The sequence below is a fragment of the Leguminivora glycinivorella genome, chromosome Z, assembly GCF_023078275.1.
Source record: "Leguminivora glycinivorella isolate SPB_JAAS2020 chromosome Z, LegGlyc_1.1, whole genome shotgun sequence".
Lineage (NCBI taxonomy): Eukaryota > Metazoa > Arthropoda > Insecta > Lepidoptera > Tortricidae > Leguminivora > Leguminivora glycinivorella.
Window position 1 is genome coordinate 32,393,194 of NC_062998.1, and position 18,214 is coordinate 32,411,407.

At 37.0% G+C, this 18,214-nt stretch overlaps 1 protein-coding gene across 1 annotated transcript in view; it reads right to left on the bottom strand.

The window, feature by feature from the left end:
* LOC125240776 (solute carrier family 35 member F6) overlaps nt 1-8,090 on the bottom strand; it is a 29,158-nt gene extending 21,068 nt beyond the window's left edge. Inside the window, exons 1-4 of the mRNA XM_048148849.1 lie at nt 7,915-8,090; nt 7,430-7,577; nt 7,188-7,337; nt 6,316-6,463 (exon numbers count right to left, since the gene is read on the bottom strand). Of these exons, the coding sequence (XP_048004806.1) occupies nt 6,316-6,463; nt 7,188-7,337; nt 7,430-7,576 (445 nt within the window). The 5' untranslated portion in view covers nt 7,577; nt 7,915-8,090. The remainder of the gene's footprint in view (nt 1-6,315; nt 6,464-7,187; nt 7,338-7,429; nt 7,578-7,914) is intronic.
* Between the last annotated feature and the right edge of the window lie 10,124 nt (nt 8,091-18,214).

Consider the following 18,214-nt stretch of genomic DNA (forward strand, 5'->3'; position numbering starts at 1 on the left):
AAAATACAATAAAAAAAGTCAAAGTCATAACCAAACCCAAAAACCATACCAACAAAAATAGTTCGTGATCAGCAGCGCAGGCTTCGTCAAGTGGACATAAAACAAATCAGCTACAGGCTTTGTCACCTACACATACAAATGAAATAATCCGCAACAGGCTTTGTCAAACTTAAACACTATAAACTACCCTATGGTGCCACCCCGGATCGTAGCTGGCCCAAATGTTCCCATGACACTGGCCGCGTTACCTCGCTGTACAGCCAGGGAAATTTGTTGGACCAGGTACGATCCGGAACGAGGATCGCAACCCCTATATCTAAGCCGCCGACCCAATTCCCACACAAACTTCTTAGCCTCTGCACCCCAAGGCCCTGCAGTCTCCACCGCAACTGGTATAAAATCATACGTTGGCTCCAAGACAGAGTACTTCGAGTGCTTCTGTTTCGCCGCATACTCCGCAGCTGCACCAGCAGCACTGATGGTGTGACTCAGATGGGACGGTGCAAAGGTGCTAACGCACGTAGCGTCCCATAAGAGGCACCGACCTCTCTGCCAAGGAACCAACGTAAGACCATCCGGCCTCTTGCCATCATCACGGCACAATCCCGGAGGCTCCAGGACACAGGGTATATTGGCAGAAACCAAAGCCCTGCGAATCACCTCATTTATCGCGTGGTGACGTGAAAAACGCCCCGCGCACCTCTGGCAACTAAGGCCATGGTGGCCGTCCTCCTGAACCATGGCACCACACACACATCTGTGCACCTCGCAAACCTTCGATCCCAATCGCAAAGCAACTGCAATCCTCAAGGAATCATTATCTAGCATTGTGCCTAACTGGGGGGAAGGTAGCGCGTGAAGCCATGCTCCCGACTCACACCTAGATGCGGCCTTGAGGCGCGCCAAATCCGAGCCGACTGATTCACCCAGCAAATCTGCCACCACCTTCTTACATAAAATGTCATCCCAACCTCTTTGAGTGGCAGGGTTGCTTGGCGGATCCGTACCCCGACAAATAGACGTCCACTTGCTAAAAGCCTCTGCAGCAAACGGTATTTGGGAATTGCCACCATAACTAGATAATATCCGAGCGACAAGCCCCAAAGTCCCATGTGCTGAGGCAAGAAAAGCCACTACGCCTACTTCACGACACCTACGAACCCCAAGACCCCCGTGACGTACAGGAAGAGCAGCCTGAGACCATTGCGCCTCATTCAAATTTACATTTAATATGGACTCCAGCGCTAACTTGATCGTGCCATCCAATTTCGCCACATCATCATCAAACATCCATGTGGGAGAGGTTCTCAGGACATACATTATCCGTGGCAACGCGAAACAGTTCCGAAGAAGAACAAGCGATACATGAGCGGATAAATGGCTGAGGTGTTCCTGGGCCTTAGCTAAAGCCAACCGCTTCTCTTCCAGGGCTGAGCTGACGCCTTCTGGAAATATAGGTGCACCCAAAAGAGAAAAGGTTGATTTTTGCAGGCGACGCAAACCTGGCAATACTGCTTCAAAATCCGACATGGTATCAGAATCGACCGAATCACAACAGAACAGCTCGCATTTGCCCGGATTGATCTCTAGACCGATCCCTCTCAACGCCGGCACAAGCCTGACGATATCCTGCAGAACCGTCTGCGGATCACCCCCAATCGTCCCGTCATCTAAATACCATACGTTTAGGGGAGAGCTCAAAGATGTGATGATCTTATGCATGGCCAAGCAGAATATTAAAGGACCTAGAGGGTCTCCCTGTTGAGCTCCAACCCGCGAGGAAATTCGAGTCCCGTTAAAAAGTAAATGGCTGTCGGCGCTGTAACACTGATGAAGAAATGGGAAAATAGATGGCACTTTATCCATAACCTCATGAAGAATAGTGTCCCTCTCTACGCTATTGAAAGCATTCCTAATATCTAGCTTTAAAATAACGGCACCCGTACCCTCACTCCCTACCGCAAATGCTCGAGTAGCATGGATGGCTGCCTCACATCCCTAAGCGGTACCAAACCCCACTTGAGTTGGCTGGAGATAGTCGGCCATGGGTTCTCTGACAGCCCGACAACACAATTTAGCAGTAAGACGACGAATTGTGCATCCTATCGCTATTGGTCTAATTCCACCATCTTTTTTCGTAAGGGCACAGAGAGAAGCGCCATACAAATAAGGTCTAACCAGAGGATTAAGCGATCCTTGCAAAAGGAAATTGCATAGGTTAGTTATAGACTCCAACAACCGAGGCCCGTTACTACCAGCCGAAGAAGAAGTCAGCTCCTTAAGATGTTGAGGACGCAAACCGTCTAAACCCGAAGCAGACCCATTGTAAAAGGAACCTAACGCGTTCTCCACTTCAGCTGGCGTAACCGATAAGGAAGGGCTCGAAGCATCAGGTTCCGGCGGAAACACTAAAGTCCTAGACGGTGATGGATGTTTATCTCTAAGGGATGCCACAGTTTCATCGTTATTCACCTAATGTTATTTATTTATATTTAATTGTCCTTCAGTATTCGAGCATACTTATAACACTCAGCTCCCGGCTAGTCATTTTAAATTATCACAAAACACAACTTTCTACAACAAATATTTACTTTAAACTATTTATATATTTCACTTATTAGCTAACACAATTGAGAGCAAAACCAGAAAGTGACAATGGTATAATATTAGCGGGTTAAAACTACACTATCTCGTTTTAACTAACCCTGGATGCAACCCTTTGGTCATAAAATAGACACTACCTGAATCCGAGCGGTGTCTAACTTATGAATTTACATATCTTTTATAGACGCGGTGGTAGTTTTGTAAAATAACTAGGCTGATATTACACGTTTTCGTCCAAAAATATATCTTTTTTCAATTCCGGAATTTTCGAGATTATGTGTTTCAATTCCGGAACTGTAATATCGGAAAAATTGTCCGAAATTCCGGAATTTCGAGATTCCGGAATTCCGGAATGCAAGCCCTAGATAGCGCCATCTCCCGGTCAATTTGCTAACTAATTTGCGCGACCTGGTTTTTCAGGGATAATTCTTTATAATGTTAACCGATTTAAACAGTTTTTACTTGATTGGACAGAAGATGGTTTACGTAACATCTCGTATTAATTTGAAGTACGATATACATCCGCAAGGGTGGGTAAATTGAAAGTAAAAATCTAAAAAGTTTTTTGTAAATTTAAAAAAAGTATTCAAAATACAAACACGATTATATTTTTCCTGTAATATATAGCATAAAACCAATGTTTACTAAAATTTTCATAATTTTTCGTTGGTAAACTTCGGAGATAAGGGGGGGGGGAACGGTATTTTTTTTACATTTTCCTTCAAAATTCTTTTTTTTTCCACAACAAAAAAATTATAAAAAATAGCTTATTTACGTTCAATTTGAGCTCTTTCCAACGATACCCCACTTGACCTAGTAACTTGAAATTTACAGTTTGTCCCCCTTTCATTTTGGCCATTTTCTACGATTAAAATTAATATATTTAAAAAAATTATACTTTCTATTTGTAGAGGTTTACAATGTTCACAAGTATTCCAAATTTCAAGTTGATAGCATTAGTAGTTCTCGAGATATTTAGGAATGTGACAGACGGACAGACAGACGGACAGAGTCGCACCATAAGGGTTCCTGTTGTACCTTTTTGGTACGGAACCCTAAAAACGACCGTCCTAGTTCGTAAGGCCAAAACTTATCAGTTTATTTCGATAAGCTGTGAGTCGCTTCTGTAAGCAAACTCGTATACACTTGAAAGTTTTCAGCTCACGAAAGTAGTTAAAACTTACTCGTACCGTAAGCTGCTTACAAAAACCATTAATATATGAAAGTTTTACATAAGTCGCTTACGTAAGCGGTAAAACTCACAGGTGTAAGGGCGGCGTGCTACCCACCAAAAACATACCTGTTAAAAAGGGGGCCAAATTCCTATCGGCTAATTGTTCGCCTAAATAAGCATGTTTAGATGCACTTTAAACTCGATCATTATAATCATCTTCATAAACAGCCGGATACACTGGTAAACATTTGCCATTGTCAAGACTCGCCAGCGCTACCAAATTGAATACAGTTAAATATATTTACCTTATGTAGCTGACCGTACCAGTTGGCGTGGTGAAATTTCTTGTAAATACGTGTTATTTTTTTTTAAGTTACGGACAGTTTAGTACAATTCTCGTACATTTTTTCTGATTCACAAAAAAGCTGAAAACTGGACTGTTACATAGTGAAATAGGTAGCGCCCGCCAGAAAGTATACTTTCTAGCGGTGACATATAAATCATTGTTTTCTTGTAAATAAGTGTAATTATTATTTTTTTTAAGTACCGTATAGTTTAGTACAATTCTCGAACATTTTTTCTGATTCATAAAAAAGCTGAAAACTGGACTGTTACATAGTGAAATAGATAGCGCCCGCCAGAAAGTATGCTCTCTAGCGGTGACATATTGATCATTGTTTTCTTGGAAATGCGTGTAGAACATTTTTTTTTAATTAGCGTACAATTTAGTACAATTTTCGTACATTTTTTTGATGTAACTTTGGATTCCATACGATACCATGTCACCGCTAGAAAGTATGACACACTGATGGAGTAAGAAGTTAATTCAATATTTAGGTAATATTTATTAAAGATTATTGTTGCCATTTATTGACCTAGATGATTCACTACCAATAATTAGAACATCAGAAACACATCGTTTATATGACTCATACAATACTTTCGAAATAGGTACAAATGACTACATTTTGCCTCAAATATATTCCGGTTAAATTAATGAAATAAATACACGTGTATACACAAATACAGGTGTCCCACAACCAATACAACTTTTAAATGTAGGATCATTTTTTTGCCATAAATCAAAAAATATATCATCGCCATATTAATATTTCTTAACAAAGTAAATATAAGACTTCCGACATATTTGTTTTGAAAACGCACCGTTGTGGTGTTCAGAGTAACGATGCTTGTTTTGAATGTTGCCGGCAGCGCTGCCTCGCCAAGTGTAAACATTCCCAGCATGCTCACATTTACATATCTCAGCCCAATAGGGGTCTGGATACAAAAATGAGCGGATAAATGCAAGTCCTACCTCTGTACAGTAGGCATTCTCTATTATTTTACTTCAGGTTAAGAGTTTCACCACCCTCTTTCCCCGGCGGGGGTGTCATAGAAGTGGACTGTGAGATATTGTGGTGTTGGCGCCGAGCTAACAAACTGCGACTGCAGTATTAACATTTCGTTTTCATTTAACCCTTTAATTGATGAAAGCAATTGCAAGTGTTGTCTATCCCTTTTAGGAATACAGGCGTGATTTTAGATGTACATATTTAAATATGTTTATCAGGGGTAGCGTTTTATGCATTCGGTGACAAAGCGTCGCGTTAGGACTAGCTAGTCGAAGGGTACATTATGATACGAGTATCACACTCCCTGTCATACTTATAATATTATTATACAAATATAAATACATTCTACTAATCACTACTTAACGTAAGTATAATCATTATCTGTGCAATGAGTTAGAGAGAAACATTACCATATGTATGCCTATGTGATTACTGTTACAAAAGCAACTCGGGTTTCTAGAAATGATTCATGTCATTACTATTCAATCAAACATTGAAAATATACCTATTAACCATCAGTAGATTAGTAGGCGTGCCGTTCAGGTATATTTTTGGGAGCTAGCAGACACTTTTTTCTAGGATTGTTTAACATGGACATACACAGAAATGCTTTATTTAATATCACATTACAACAACATACAAATTAACATAGTTTTTAGAAGAGCTGAATGCCTAGCACTAAGAGCATGCGACTTTCAATCCTGCTCATACCAACGAGTTTTTCCGTACTAATTTGCCCTCTGGATTGGGACTAGTCTCTATACAAAATTAGTTTCCAAAGCGGACCCCACGCTCTAATGAGCTGTTTAAAAATGGCAAGACAACGCAAGGAAGAGGATATTGTTTATTTAGACAATATTTATTGCAATGCGAGTGCGATAAATGTTCATATTCATATTCAAGTCACGGACTTGGATCTACAACAATTACTTTTTCGTAAGTGCTTTAGGTATATTACAACTTTAAAACATGTTTTTAGGAAATTATTAGTTTTCCACTATATTTGGTAGGTAAACCAAATTAGACCTTGTATGAACCAGTGTTTTTATTAAAAGTGTGCATCATTTATGTAATTCTGTAATGAAACAGAGATACGTCCAGTTAAAGTGGACATAAATAATGCCAACAGTACCTTTACTGTACCTACAAAAATAAAATAAACAACATAAAATCTTAAAAACATACCTATGCCAGCCCACTCTCGTCTGATGATTTGTTTGTCAAGGAAGATGGTGGAGAATGCTGCCACAAATATTATAACCGAACCTCGGAACATTTGAAAACTGCTGGCGTATGTGAGTGTCAAGCCAATATACATGATAGAGGTTCCCACCTGAAAAGTATAAGATAATGAAAATCTATAAGCATCGTTTGATTTATATTTACTTGTAATGGGTTATTTTACAGCTACTTAATCTGTTTTTCTATTTTACATTTTTCAAATAACATATAAATGTAAAACAAAAAAATTACATCATGTTTCATTTTTAATGTTCTAAACCGACACTCTTTCAATACATTGAATATTGAATCACAGCAAATGACCTTCAATAAAATTGAATTTAAGTAGAGAAGTTAGTTTGTAATGTAACTGATAAGTTTCTATATAAATCAATTCTAATACAGAGCATTGAAGCTTCATAGCTCTCTTATCTGTATTCATAAATAAATGGGCATGAAGCATGATCTTATGTAGGTATATAAGTGTAATGCAACAGATGCTGTCTACGGTACAAAACTCAAACAATTTGTTAGAAAGAGCTCCAGTTTGTGTGGCTAACACTCTAGGCTAGCAGGACATTTTAATTATTTTAAATAGTATCGTATAATAGTATATTACGATACAAGTGTGTTATTAGCTCTCTAATTTACCTACACTATTCTGTGACAACTCAATCTTACAGTTTAGCCAATGAGAGACTGGTAAAGATTTTTTGGCATTAATTCCATTATTCATTGTTCTTTCATGTACTCTGCAATTAATTTAAATATTTAGGAAAGCTTTATTAATAAAAATAGCAACTGTACATTATAAAATAACTAAAAGTGAAACTTACTAAATCAAACATTGCAGCTGGCATCAAGATGAAAGGATTAAAACTCTGGTTGCCCTGTGTGAGTTGGTGGCCTCCTGTGTTCCGGGTTTTAAAATATATCAATTTGAATACTAGTAAGCACAGCATTTCACCTAGAAACATAGCCGCAGCCTGAAAAGACAAAACAGATGATTTTGTATGATTTGAAAGTATTTCACAATTCAAATTTGGTTTTTACAATTTTATTAATACTACTTATTTACCTGTAAGAAAGGATGCTCAAAAACTCTAACTACACCATCTGACCCCTTTGATTCAACTTTGTCAGCCCACTTAGTGCTCAGAGTGTTGATGGAGCCCGTGACCACCATCATCAGGGCAAGGAACTTCTGGTACCCCGTCCAGGCCATGCTGTGAACCAACAGTCATAACAAGAACTTAGTCCACTGGTCAAATGGAATATTACTAATTACATATCAAAACAATATCCTTATTATTTTATTATTACAGTCTAACTTTATCAACCTGCTACCATCAATCAATACATAAAATAAATATAGTTAACCTTCAGTTAATTAAATAATAATATCCGGCGCAACAAACTAATTATTGATTTAAAAATTAACAAAGGAATAAGAGTAGGTAAATTAACTTTTGTTTTGCTTGCCTGCGATATAGCCGCAGAATTTCGTATTAAATAGGTGTTTGTGATTATTATAAACAAAATTTAAACAAACAATATACTTACTTTTTGACTAATAAACAGTTTCTTCGCAGTAGATTACCGTAAACAAAAATAAAATTAGATAACTTTACTTTGCATTTCTAAACAAAGGCAGAGTGTGTTACGCTATAAGATGAACTCGCACATTCGCAGCAGCGTTCTTTTCGACATAAAAATAGTGTAGTGCAATGCAAATTATGCCCTAATGGCCGCTGTACACACATGGCCAACAGTTCCACCAACCCCCTTGGCCATGTGTGTACAGGGGCCATAAGATTTAGTTCGATGACGTTGACAAAATTGACAGTGACAGTGACAGATGTCATGAACAGATGGACCAATCAGGAATCTGTATTCACGTTGTATTCACAAGTAACAAGACTCAAGAAATAAAATGAACTCCTTTGTGAACGAAATAAAGTTTTAATTTGCTTAAAATGGATATAATGTTCAAAGAAGAAACGTGCGGCGAGCATCGACCTACAATAGGGACTGAGCTCACACTTTTTTTGCCATACTAAATTGAACCTTATCACCTGCGCATAAAGGCGTTCTTGACAGACTAGCAAAAGTGTGGCCACATGAGAGGGTCAAAGTTGGGGCTGGTGTCCCTCTCGCACGTGTGACCAGTATTAAAAAATTACTATAGTAGTAGTATTTTTACCTGTATGATAACTAAGTTTATAAACTTCTTAAATTATTTTCGTATTATATCGAGGCAAGGGTATTAATATCTTGTAACGAATGGGGGATGTCTGAAAATTTTAAAATCGCCTGATATTTTTTCTGGTGATAGGAATAAGCATTTCTATTTACAGAAAAAAGTTACAGATTTTTTGGTAGCACCATACATTTTATAAAAATAAAAACGTGTTGCTCGACTGCGCGTACGACCCACTTCGGCAGTTATGAGATTTGTCTTAGTCTTTAAAAAAATTCCATTTTGAATCTGTGCTGGCCATAGACACTGTCACACTGTAGTTGATTCAAAGACCTTTACAGGGGACAGCTCAATAACATTTTTTGCCATACTAAATTGAACCTTATCACCGACAGAGAAAGTTGATCGTATCAGACTAGCGAAAACGGTCCACATGAGAGGGCATTGTTTGGGCTGGTGTCCCTCTCGCACGTGTGACCAGTGTTAATGAGGTTACCATAGTAGTAGTATTTTTATCTGTATATTACCTGACTTTAAGACTTCTTATTTTATTTTAGTGTTATATTCAAAGTAGGGTTTCGATATATTTTAAAGAATTAGAAAATAAATGTAATGTAATTATTTTAATGCCCAGAAATCAAAGATTTGTATAATTAAAAAATACCTTTAATTGGGTATTAGTAGATTTAGTAGTGACTTTGAAAATTAACTGGTATCCCCAATGTATGACAGTGATGACGTCACTGAATAATGTTGACATTGTCAGTAAGTGCGAGAGGGACACCAGCCCAAACAATGACCTCTCATGTGGACACACTTTTTGACCTAACTACACAATCTAGTTTAATAATTCTAAATCTATGAGTTGATTGTCTGCTTGACATTTTTCTCGGAGAATTCATAACCATATCTGGTGAACTATTTATTACTGTTTTCGACTCATTTTCTCTCCCTGGCCTCTGATTTTGCCTCCTTCTACGACTACCTTCGCTCTCGAACCCCGGACGTTGATTTTACTGGCTTAAAACGACGACCTTTGATATTAACCTCTGGACCTGATTCTGCTTGCATTAACGAAGACGTTTGCTTTTAAACACTGGACCTGATCCTGCTGAACTGTTTACGATCCGTTTTGCCTCCCTGACTTCTGATTTTGCTTGATATAAGGACGATCATCGCTTTAAGTTCCGGACACTATTTGTTATAATGAATACAAGTACATAAACACGATATAAGGATCCCAAAACATGCTTTATACCAACTTGTTCTAAAACCAACCAGAAAAACCCAGATTTAAATTATTAATTATTGTTCATATTAAGAAAGGAGCTGAAGGAAAGTTGGTGTCAATAGGTTGGCAGGAACTGCCCAACCAGAGTGCGATTTTGCTGTGAAGACCACCTGAGTGTAAGATACCGTGTCTTGTTTACCAACCTTAAAATGCAGTTACACGCTGGCAATAATATCATAAAAAAGAAAGCCATAAATATCTGACACGGTGGCATTTTATAAAATGTGTATTTTTTGGATAGACCAATAGGAAAAATATGGTAAAATACATTTTTTTTTATAATTTGCAATGTCCTATAATAAAATATAATTGATTTATTTTATTGTGTTTTATTTTACTTCTGAGTTGTAGGTGTGTGTCAAGTTACTATCCAATTCAGTCGGCTATGGCTTTCCATATTCTTCTATGGCCCTCCATACTGTTAAAGCATGATTAACAGCACTATAGTAGATTGTGTTACGAGGGAGCAAAATTGCATATTTATAGCGAGGATATAAATTGAATTGTGAACAAAGTGAAGTATTCTATATGTAATTGAATACTGAGTGTAGTGACTGGGATTCGAAAAGAAAGGGTTATTTTCTTCCCTGCACTGCGAAGAGGGTGCAAAGAGGCACTTTTCCTCTTTGCTATTAGGGACCAAAGTGATACTTTTCCCTTCAAGGACACATTTTTTTTACATGGTTACATAACATACCATTTTTTATGTTCATATAACATATCATTATATATAAATTTCCTAAAAGTTGATGTTAATATGTGTAGCAAATTTAATTCCACCTTGTGTCTTAACACTTGAATCCCTCACTACGCTCAGGATTAAATTTAAGAATACCTTGCTACACTCAAGATATATATCTCATTTTTCTCCCTTGTTGCACAATCTACTATTGCTACCATTTGACACTTTTTTTTTCATATCATATAAGCAAAATACTAAAATATGAATCAGGTCTGTTGTAAAAATATTATGCACTTAATCGACACAATTTTTTTATACATAATATTAAAATATGTTACAACATAAAAATGTTCTCATAGCAATATAGGTATTAAGATTTATAAGATTATAAGTATTAAGATTTTTAGTTATTAAGAACTATATTTGCAGTGCCCTTACAGGGTTCATAGCTGTGCTATACCTACTGAAATGTACCAACTTATGTACCTATGATAGCAATAAAGAATTACTGATTATTACTTATGTGCAAACACTTTCCGTGGCGTTAATATTTTATACAGGCCAGACAAAGTTATTGAACAGAAAAGTGTCACTTAATTACCTCCTAACAGGGCCGAAAAGTACCCTTTCTGAATGGGTGATGTGAAAAGCAGTAGGCGTCACATCGCAAACTCTTAAGCACTTAAGAGCACTAACTACTTAAAGCAGACAATAAACCAACAATCTAAAGTTATTTGTTTAGGGCACAGGTCCTTCTCTAGTTCTCATCTGTAGGCAGGTGCGCTTATGAATCACTACTAGGAGTTAGCCTGTTTTCACATTACCCGATCCAATATCGGATGATGGAAGGATTTCAATGGAAAAAATCCAAGACGACGCCTGTAATGTATGGGATATCGGTCCAACATCTGGTATTAGATCGAATAATGTGAAAACGTACTTATGGGTGCTAAAATGAGTAATAATGTTAATATAGATCAAGACAAATTTATGTTTATTACACTCTAATAACATGTAGTTGCACTTTTCAAAATTAATGGGATACACATTCTCTGTCCAAAATATCTCTGCATCTTTCATCAATTTCTTCTTCACAGGCATTGTGTTTGTCACTGTTCCACATTTTGGCAAATTAGATGAACTAGCTCTTACAAAATCGCTAGTACCTATCCACGTTTTCCCAATTCAATGGGCTTAAAAATTGTAATCAGGTCCGTGGTTCAACGCAAAGGCCGTCGGCAGCAAGCAGGGCAAGCACACGTCTTCGTTAATGCAAGTAGAATCAGGTCCAGGGTTTAAAATCAAAGGTCGTCGTTTTAAGCCAGTAAAATCACGGTCCGGGGTTCGAGAGCGAAGGTAGTCGTAGAAGGAGGCAAAATCAGAGGCCAGGGAGAGAAAATGAGTCGAAAACAGTAATAAATAGTTCACCAGATATGGTTATGAATTCTCCGAGAAAAATGTCAAGCTGACAATCAACTGTCAGTGTCTGTGGCCAGCACAGATTCAAAATGGAATTTTTTTAAAGACTAAGACAAAACTCATAACTGCCGAAGTGGGTCGTACGCGCAGTCGAGCAACACGTTTTTATTTTTATAAAATGTATGGTGCTACCAAAAAATCTGTAATTTTTTTCTGTAAATAGAAATGCTTATTCCTATCACCAGAAAAAATATCAGGCGATTTTAAAATTTTCAGACATCCCCCATTGGCAAGTCATTATTATGAAGCCATAAAACCAAAAAAATGCGCAATTATTAAAAACCTTTAATTGGGTATTAGTAGATTTGGTAGTAACTTTGAATATTGACTGGTATCCCCAAATGATGACAGTGATGACGTCATTCAAATGATTTTGATAGTGGTAATAAGTGCGAGACGGACACCAGCCCCAACTTTAACCTCTCATGTGGACACACTTTTTGGCCTAACTACTCATTCTGGTTTAATTATAATTCTGTGGCGGCGAGACCACGGAAGTATAACTAAAGCTCGGCTGCCCTAAGCAGAAATCAAGTATCTGGGTTTTGTCAAATTTTACAGTAGAGCGAAAAAACGATTTTTTTTTATTTTTCCTGATTATATGCTTATTAATTAATTGATAGCCTTTAAAACAGTCGAACTTTATTATACTAGATATCATTAATAGTGTACTATAATTATTTTTTCAAAATTATTAACACAATCATTTTAAAATACAAAAACAGCTTTCTGCGTAGAATGCGATAAGAAAATTTTAAAGCTTTTCTACAAGAAAGCAAGTATCTTGAACTGTTTTCATTTAGTTTTGGTATGCTTGTTATTTTTAACTGTATCTAAAACACAAACTACAGAACGGATTTTCATGTGGTTTTCACCAATGAATATAATGATTCTTGGGAAAGGTTTTGGTATATAATTTGTTGAGATTTTGTTTGAATTGGTTGAAATACGTCAATTTTTGCTAATCAAGTCGGTCAAAATTCTGCTGGCTGAGAGCTTTAATCGAAAACGCTGCCCAAACTGTTTGAGATATATTAAAACAATGTATGGCGAAATTGTGTATCTTTCATAGACATACAAAAAAGTCCGTAATAGCATATGTTTATCTTTTCAGGATAAATTACTATAACCATTTTTATGATAGCCCCCGTGCGCAGCTGGGGCGGACCGCTAGTATATGTTTACAATGTATACATTTTAGATAGATGCCTTCAATGTAGTGTATGTCATGCTTGTGTAAATTAGGTTTTAATATAAATGCAATATTGGAGTAATCCACGGAAAAGAAGCTCTAGTTGTGTTTGAATGCAAGTTGTCTTAAGATTATGGGTTTAAGAGGTTTTTCTGTCACGAAGAGTTCAAAAATACTCATTAAACTTAATCAATTACTCACGTTGTAGGAGACTATTTAAATAATAAAAAAATCCTCGAAAGGGATTTCCCGTGGAACGCACAATATTAATTAAGTACAGTAGGTAGGTGCCTAAATACTCGAAGACAGAAAAAAATAATGAAAGTTACATATAGTCTTCCTTAATTATAATAATAGGGAACTGTAGTTAAAGTAAAATATTTTGTACCATGTACGAAATAAAGCATTATGAGCAAATAAGTATGAGAAAACATGGACAGCAGTTATTTTTAAATCCAATTTCTACTTAATAAGTCAGGTAGAAATATATAAAGTAACTGAGTTGACCGTGACGTCACTCAATTCAATTTCATATAAATTCCATATTAGCAAGCCGTTCAAATTCGTTTTGACAGTTCTTAAAACGAAGCTGATTTGATTAGGAGGCAAGTAGCCTATTGATCAACTAACCAACATGCAATAATTATGTAAGTATGATCGTTATATGTATTTTCGTATTTTGGATAAAATAAGTTTCATATTAAATAAGACAAGATCCTCGTGCTTTTACTGTTTACATCTGGTTGTTTTAATACTAAGGCAATTTCTACCTGAAAACCCAAGTTAATACATGTATAAGCAATTACAAGCTTTTGACATCATAACATAATGATAGACGCCGAAGTCAAGTAACTTCATAATCAATATCAATAGTTCTACGCTGAAGTCAAGTAACTTATCAATAAATATCAATATTTCTACGCTGAAGTCAAGTAACTTCGCAATCAGTATCAATATTCAACTCTGAAGTCAAGTAACTTAGCCATCTAATATGAATTGCAAGTATCTTTCGTAAGATACTCGATTTCAAGATAGAAATAGGGTAGATACTTGACTTTAGCGTAGAATACCCCGTTAAAAAAAGATACTTGAATTTTTTAAAGTTCTGTATTTTGAAAAATATACATTATAAAAATTTCAAAAAAATACTGAAAGACGTATTTTGAAAAAATGAATCGAATGATGTAAAAAACCATTTTTTGGAAAATTTTGAGATACTTGATTTCTGCGTAGGGCAGCCGAGCTAGGAACGAATTATGAGACGCGTCCGGCGGACGCCGTCCACTGCCGTGATCTAGATAATGGATATCCACTTCAAGCGCGGATCCAGCTTCGTGCCTAGGGGGGGGGTCACGTGGTAAAGGCCCAGGCCCCAGAGGAGGGGTCACGTGGTCTATTTGTATGGCCAACCTAGGCTCCAGGGGGGGGTCATGACCCCCATGACCCCCCCCCTGGATCCGCGCATGATCCACTTAACTGTGCAAACTATCGGACGTAAGCCGTAGACGTAGCCTTGAGCGTACGGATGTCCAGACGTCATCTGGCGCGCTAGATGTTGACTGTTCACACTTATAAGTCGTGGTCGTCAGCCGCCAGCCGCGTCCGTGTGACGCGTCCGCGTCTCATATTTTGTGTTCCTAGCTTAAGGCACAGTATAACAAAGAGTACTATCGTACAGTATGGCCACTTCCGCTTCCCGCTGAAAGCGCCGCCCACCCCCTCTCGGTTACCTCGCAGTTCCCGCCTGTCAAAAACGCGAACAGTCAACCTGTCATATCTCACTCATACAAGCATGGTACCCGTTCACCTATACGAGCTTAGAATGTGTGCTAGGAACGCGCCTCTTTCATATATTTGATCGCCAGTGTCCGAGATGTGCTTAAGGCGGGAGGCGAGACCACAAACTACTAAGAAGATACTACGTATCCTGGGCGAGACCTTTTTTTTTTAGATGTTGCCATTCCGAAAAAATAATCTTTTGCAGTGTTGCATACGGTATAAAAAGTTAATCCATAAATTATCTCCTATAAGGGTGCGCGCCACAGTTGCTCGGCGACTTTCGTATATTATAGTATGAAAAGTTGCGTCGCTTCGTGTACGCACTTGAACGTTTGAATCTTAACTTTGATATATACTCTGTCAAACAAGTCTGTCAGTAAATAAAAACTAAGAAAACTATAGGTATCCTTTTCTCTAGCACCCTAAAGAATAGGATGCATATAGTTTTCTTTGTTCTTATTTACTGACAGACTTGTTTGACAGAGTATATTTAGGTACTTATGTACATGGTACTTACTAAAATAAAATATTACTTTCAAAAATATTTTTCGTGCCTTTTCTAGTGTTGAACTTGTTAGTTAGGTATCTATTATATGTAGACGGTCAAGCAAATAAAAAACCGGTCAAGTGCGAGTTGGACTCGCCCACCGAGGGTTCCGTACAAACTTTCAAACTCCCCAGTTAAAATAATCTCATGTTTTCACATAACTCTAACGACTTGACTAGAAGACAAAAGTATAGGTACTAATGAGCATTATTGTGTATAGCGCCATCTCTCGGTGAATTCGCTAACTAATTTGCGCGACCATAGTATGTTGGTTTTTCAGGGATTATTCTTTATAATGTTAACCGATTTAAACAATTTTTACTTTATTGGAAAGAAGATGATTTACGTAACATCTCGTATTAATTTGAAGTACTATATACATCCGCAAAGGTGGGTAAATGAAAAGTAAAAATGTGAAAAGTTTTTTGTGAATTAAAAAAAAAGTTTTCAATATACAAACACGAGTACATTTTTCCTGTAATATTTAGTATAAAACCAATGTTTCCTAAAATTTTCATAATTTTTCGTTGGTAAACTTCGGAGATAAGGGGGGGGGGGGGGACGGTATTTTTTTTTACATTTTCCTTCAAAATTCTTTTTTTTTCCACAACAAAAAAATTATAAAAAATAGTTTATTTACGTTCAATTTAAGCTCTTTCTAACGATACCCCACTTGACCTAGTAACTTGAAATTTACAGTTTGCCCCCCTTTCATTTTGGCCATTTTCTACAATTAAAATTAATACATTTAAAAAAATTATACGTTCTATTTGTAGAGGTTCACAATGTTCATAACTATTCCAAATTTCAAGTTGATAGCATTAGCAGTTTTCGAGATATTTAGGAATGTGACAGACGGACAGAGTCGCACCATAAGGGTTCCTGTTGTACCTTTTTGGTACGGAACCCTAAAAAGGAGGCAAATTTGAAAAATATAGGGCACACCGGCTCATTGTCTTCATAAAGCGTACCTATGTCTACCAGATGTCTACTTAAACCTTGACGATGGCGGAATCATGAATCATCGACGAGCCATATTTTAAACACTTAAACATATTGTAAGTGTAGGGTTTGTTGTCCCGTGGTTGTCCCATAGTAATTTGTAATTCGCGTCCTTTTAGTGATAAGATTTGCTTGGCCGCCTATAATTATATAATATTATACAAGATGCTATGACACGACGTTCCTTTCCGGAAATAACCTTTTTTAACCCCCGACGCAAAAACGTGTGTGTGTCTGTCTGTGGCATCGTAGCTTCCGAACGGATGAACCGATTTAGATTTAGTTTTTTTTTGTCTGAAAGCTGAGTTAGTCGAGAGTGTTCTTAGCCATGTTTCATGAAGATCAGTCTACTATGTCGTGGTCGGGGGTTCTTTCCAAATTTTAATTTTGTAAAAAAAAAAAGTAAATCCAATTAAAAAGAAATGCGATTTGATACCTTTGGGTAAGTTGCTTTGCGCACACTAGCGTCCCCTCCCCCCACCTGACGCAACCCCCCCTTCCCCCTTTACCCTAAAATATGTCCCAAAATTCAGTTTTTTTTTAATTTTTGGGGAAAGTATACATTTTAGAAAAAAAATGTCATTAAAAGAAATAATGCTCATGAAATCCCCAATAAGAAAGGTCATATAATATTTTTTTATATCGTGCACTATTTTCATGTTATCTATATATATAAACGGCAAAGTCCTGAGCTCCTGAGTGACTGACTGACTTAAATCAAGGCACAGCCCAAACCGCTGGTGCTATTTATTTATTTATTACTATTTGGCACGTAGTTACTTATAAGGTCTACGAATCCGCTAAGGAAGGATTTTTCATAAGTCATCCCCTAAGGGGGTGAAATGGGTTTCCAAAATTCGTATGAGGATCTACCTTTATTTTGAGAATATGAGCTTGAAACTTCATATAAAGACTATTAAAATGGAAGGAAACTAATTTCAGCGTTTTTGGATCTTTATCCTTTAAGAGAGGTTGAAGTTTGTATGGGGAATAAGTTTTATTTCAAGCTACAGGTTTGAAACTTGGTAAAAAGGTACTTCAGAAGGGCAAAAACTAGTAGCTTGATAAACTGACAAAATTCAGTAATTTAACCACTAATAAACATATTACTATTTCATTAAGTACTGAGGCATATCGAACTTCAACAAGCTAATGCACGAATATGGTAAGCGCTACAAAAAAATGCATATAACTTTTTTGTTTAAAATTTAATAAGAATGAATTCTTTCATAGACACTTTTTTCCTAACTCTGATACTTTTCTCAAAAATGAAGAAAAACCGTGACCTATTTCGTGCTGAAAGGGGGTGTTGCGTCAGGGGGACGGTAGGGGACGCTAGTGTGCGCAAAGCACCTTACCCTAAGGTACCATACTGTATTAAAGTTTAGCTGGATTTAATTTTTTTTAATTTCTCATACATTCGAAGTAATTCGAACACAACTTGACCGAATCACGTGCTTAATGGACCTCTAAGGGGTTAAGAGCAATAAAGACCTTACCAAAGGAATATTATTATAACTGAAATTCTGTTAAAGAGGTCCTTATTGCATTCGAAGCATATATGGACCCTTTTGGTATGGAACGACACATACGTTCATTATTTTGGCTTCAGACCCTATAGCGTCCACTCAATTGCTTCGTATTTTTCAATGGAGTCAATTAGTAAGTACTTACCTAAAATAAAGGTGACA